Consider the following 4,104-nt stretch of genomic DNA (forward strand, 5'->3'; position numbering starts at 1 on the left):
CCCCTCCCCTAGCCCCTCCCCCTCCTCTTCGCTGCACTCGCTCCGTTTCCTTCCTTCCTCTCTCACTCCTCTCTCTCTCTTTTCTCTCTCTGTGTTTTTTTGCGTGTGTGTATCTCGCAGCGCGTGGGCGGGAATTTCTCCCGCTCTGCTCTGATTGGCCGACGACGACGAGGAGGGTGTATAGTGGGAGAAGAAGAGAAACAGAGAGAGAGAGAGAAAGGGAGGGAGGGCGAACGAGGGGTCAGGAGAGAGAGAGAGTGCGTGGGTGGTTTGTGTGTGTTTTTTTTTTTCTTGTTTTTTTTTTTTCACGACGACGACGACGAGAGAAACGACGCAGCAGCAGCTCCTCGTCGTCCGACGTTGCCTTCCTCCGTCTCTCGTCCGACCGACGCCGATCTTCCTCCTCCTTCGGTTCCCGTCGTGCCGAGAGCAGCTGCGTTAGTTTCTCTCTCCCCCCCGTCGTCGTCGTCGTCGTCGCTCGGAGAAAATGAAACCTTTTTTCACGCTGGAGGAGTTGCCCCCCCACCACCGGAGAGTTAGTTGCCGGAGGTTGCCGGATAAGAAAATTCGCCCGATGGTTTCTCTTCCGAGGGATTTTTTTTTTTTTGGGTTGGGGTTTTTTTTTTTTTTTTTTTTTCTTTTTTTTTTTTTTTTTTTTTCCACTTTTTTTGATAAGGGCAACTTTGTTGACGTTGATGTTCGGATCTCGTCGCAGCGTTACGCCACACACCCACTCGCTGCCGACTGCTGACATCGGCAACAGGAAGCATCGCGGCGGATCATCAGTTGTCGTCGGTTGTAGCGCTAGCAACAACTGTTGTTGTTGTTGTTGTTGTTGTCGTTGCTTCCGTTCGTGAACGCAGCAACTTTTTTTTTCGTCAGTTGATGTTTCTGATGTTGAACCCGCCAACATCGACATCATCGGGAGTCGAACGTAGATACGTCGAAACGTTTCCTGGTCTCGCTGCTCGTTAGCTAGCCGTTCGGCAACTGTTGCCGACATTTTTTTTTTCTTATTTATTAATGTTACTCCAGATGTGACGCCATATTTTTTTTTTTCTTCCTCTACCGATAAACGTTCACATCCCGTCGGGAGGTCACAGATAACCCGATAATATCGGCTAAGCGACGTTAGCGCAATCGAGCTAACATCAGTGAGAATACGGTATCTGTTGTGCGTTTCGTCCCGATCATTTGAACTAAGAAAAAAAAAAAACAAAAAAAAAAATTTCAAACAGGAAGTCCTTCTCAGAGGCTAACGGCTAAAGCTAATAGGCTAAAAGGCTAAAGGCTAACCTTTAAAAATTTTAGGACTGGGAGCCCACCCTTGTAGAACTCCATATTGAACGCCCCCCCCCCCGGGGAATTGAACCGTTGACCTTCTCCGATGTAAGGCAGAGTCTCTGTAGCGCCCCCTGGATTGAGAACCATCGACTTCTTCTTTTTTTGTTTTTTTTTTTTTTTTTTTCCCTCTTTCTTTTTCCTGTTGAGCGAATGAGGTGAAGGGGGGTGGGCAACCATCCCCCCCACCACCTCCCCCGCTTCTCTACCTTATCAATGCCATTTCCCCTTTTAATTTTTTTTTTATTTTTTATTTTTAGCGTCTCATCCGTTCGTCCGTCAACCGTTCCGATGTCTCGACTAAACTCGTAACTTTTTTAGAAATTTTTTCTATTACTTATTTTTCGCGATACCTCTCTCTCTCACCAGGGAATCTGGCGAATCCCAGTCGACGAGATTGACCGCCCGGGGAGCTTTGCGTCGCATATGAACAGATCCATCGTCCTCCTGCTGGAGGTGCTGTCTCACCTCAAGGATCACGACACGTTGCTCAAAGTCTCCTTGATGCTACAGCGAACTCCCGATCAGGGAAAGTAAGGCCACGCCCCCTCTCCCTCCCCCCCTGTTTCCCCTCCCCCTCTTCTTTGAGCGACTTTTTTGAGACTTACTCCCCACCAACGCTGACCTTCTTCTCTTCCTTTTTTCCTTCCCTTTTTTCCCTGTTTCTTCCGACAAGGAAATATTTACGCGATGTCGATCGGCAACTGTTGGCCAAGAGAGCGTTTTCCTTCACTGTAAACGTCCTGGAGGACAATCTGGACCGTCTCACCGGGGTAGGACAACGAAGACAACGAGGACAAAAAAAATTTTTTTTTTTTTTCGCAAATTTTTTTTTTGCGCTAATTTTTTTTTTTTGCGCTAATTTTTTTTCCCCCACCCAGGTGTCGCAGCCGTCTTCCGCTACGTCCATGACCACGACGGACGCGTCCGCCAGACCCGGCTCGGAGGACGGTTCGAAGAAGCTCGCCGAAGCGGGCGGTAATCCTCAAAATCCGGCGGAAACTCCGGCGCCGAAAATTCCGCCGGCGTCGGTGTCGTCGTCGGCGTCGTCCACTAGGAGGAGTTCTTCTTCGGTTCTCCAGGAGGCGCCGGACGAACCCATGGAGACAGAAGCGGGTCACTTCGGATTTAACGACGCTAACGACGCTAACGAGCATCAGGGTAAACGAACGCTAGGAGCCGTCGGCGGAGTCGTATCGGAATCGGAGTCGCCGACGACGACGCCGAAGGCGACCGACGTCGGAAGGACTTCGGAACTCTCTCTGGAGGAGCTAAGCATCAGTTCCAGGCAGCAGCTAGCGTCGTCGGCGCTAGCGGGGTCAAAGGTCACCGAAGTTGACCCGGCGGCGACGCTACGCCGACCGAACAGGAAGCGTAAACTTCTGGAAGACGCCGAGTCCGGGAAGACGCTGCTGCTCGACGCCTACAAGGTCTGGCAGCAGGGTCAGAAGGTCATGACCTACGACCTGGCCCGGGTCGAGAAGATCATGTCGGAAACGTACATGTTGATAAAGCAGGTCAGTACTGCAGTACCGCCACAAGGGGGGGGGAGAATGTATACGGTGAAGTATATGATGGTGTAAAAGGTGTTTCCCGAATGGAAATTGAAAGTACGTGTAGTAGTAGTAATAATAGTAGTAGTAGTACACATAGTGGTAGCACATGTAGTAGCAGTACATGTAGTAGTAGTAGTAATAATACTAGTACACATAGTACTAGTACCACATGTAGTAGTAGTACACGTAGTAGTAGTAGTACTACACGTAGTAGTACACATATTAGTAGTAATAGTTATAATAGTAGTACACGTAGTAGTAGTACACATACTAGTAACACATAGTAGTACACATAGTAGTAGTAGCATATATAGTAGTAGTACTAGTAATAGTAGTACTACACGTAGTAGTAGTGGTACATGTGCTAGTTGTAGTACACGTAGTACACTTAATAGTAGTAGTAGTACACGTAGCGGTAGTAATAGTAGTACACATATTACTAGTACTAGTAGTTTACATACATAGTGGTAGTACTACTACATGTAGTAGTAGTAAATGTAGTAGATTTAGTTTTAGTACTAAGATTTAGGAGTACTACACATAGTATTAGTAGTAATAGTAGAGAAAGTACCAGGACTGTTGTAGCTAGCGTTAGCTCTGGTGTCTATACCAGGACTGTTGTAGCGAACGTTAGCTCTGGTGTATGTACCAGGACTGTTGTAGCGAACGTTAGCTCTGGTGTCTATACCAGGACTGTTGTAGCGAACGTTAGCTCTGGTGTTTGTACCAGGACTGTTGTAGCGAACGTTAGCTCTGGTGTATGTACCAGGACTGTTGTAGCTATCGTTAGCTCTGGTGTCTCTACCAGGACTGTTGTAGCTATCGTTAGCTCTGGTGTCTCTACCAGGACTGTTGTAGCCAACGTTAGCTCTGGTGTCTATACCAGGACTGTTGTAGCCAACGTTAGCTCTGGTGTATGTACCAGGACTGTTGTAGCGAACGTTAGCTCTGGTGTATGTACCAGGACTGTTGTAGCGAACGTTAGCTCTGGTGTCTCTACCAGGACTGTTGTAGCTATCGTTAGCTCTGGTGTCTATACCAGGACTGTTGTAGCGAACGTTAGCTCTGGTGTATGTACCAGGACTGTTGTAGCGAACGTTAGCTCTGGTGTTTGTACCAGGACTGTTGTAGCCAACGTTAGCTCTGGTGTCTATACCAGGACTGTTGTAGCCAACGTTAGCTCTGGTGTCTCTACCAGGACTGTTGT

The 4,104-nt window shown here is 48.1% G+C and overlaps 1 protein-coding gene across 1 annotated transcript in view; it reads left to right on the forward strand.

Moving 5' to 3' along the window:
- Positions 1 to 2,939, forward strand: part of cabin1 (calcineurin binding protein 1) — a 36,808-nt gene extending 33,869 nt beyond the window's left edge. Inside the window, exons 28-30 of the mRNA XM_025053881.1 lie at positions 1,711 to 1,874; positions 2,018 to 2,114; positions 2,223 to 2,939. Coding sequence (XP_024909649.1) covers positions 1,711 to 1,874; positions 2,018 to 2,114; positions 2,223 to 2,924 — 963 coding nt within the window. The 3' untranslated portion in view covers positions 2,925 to 2,939. The remainder of the gene's footprint in view (positions 1 to 1,710; positions 1,875 to 2,017; positions 2,115 to 2,222) is intronic.
- Positions 2,940 to 4,104: the final 1,165 nt, after the last annotated feature.

Source organism: Cynoglossus semilaevis, unplaced genomic scaffold (assembly GCF_000523025.1).
Source record: "Cynoglossus semilaevis isolate Cse_v1.0 unplaced genomic scaffold, Cse_v1.0 scaffold1772, whole genome shotgun sequence".
NCBI classification, from domain to species: Eukaryota; Metazoa; Chordata; class Actinopteri; order Pleuronectiformes; family Cynoglossidae; genus Cynoglossus; species Cynoglossus semilaevis.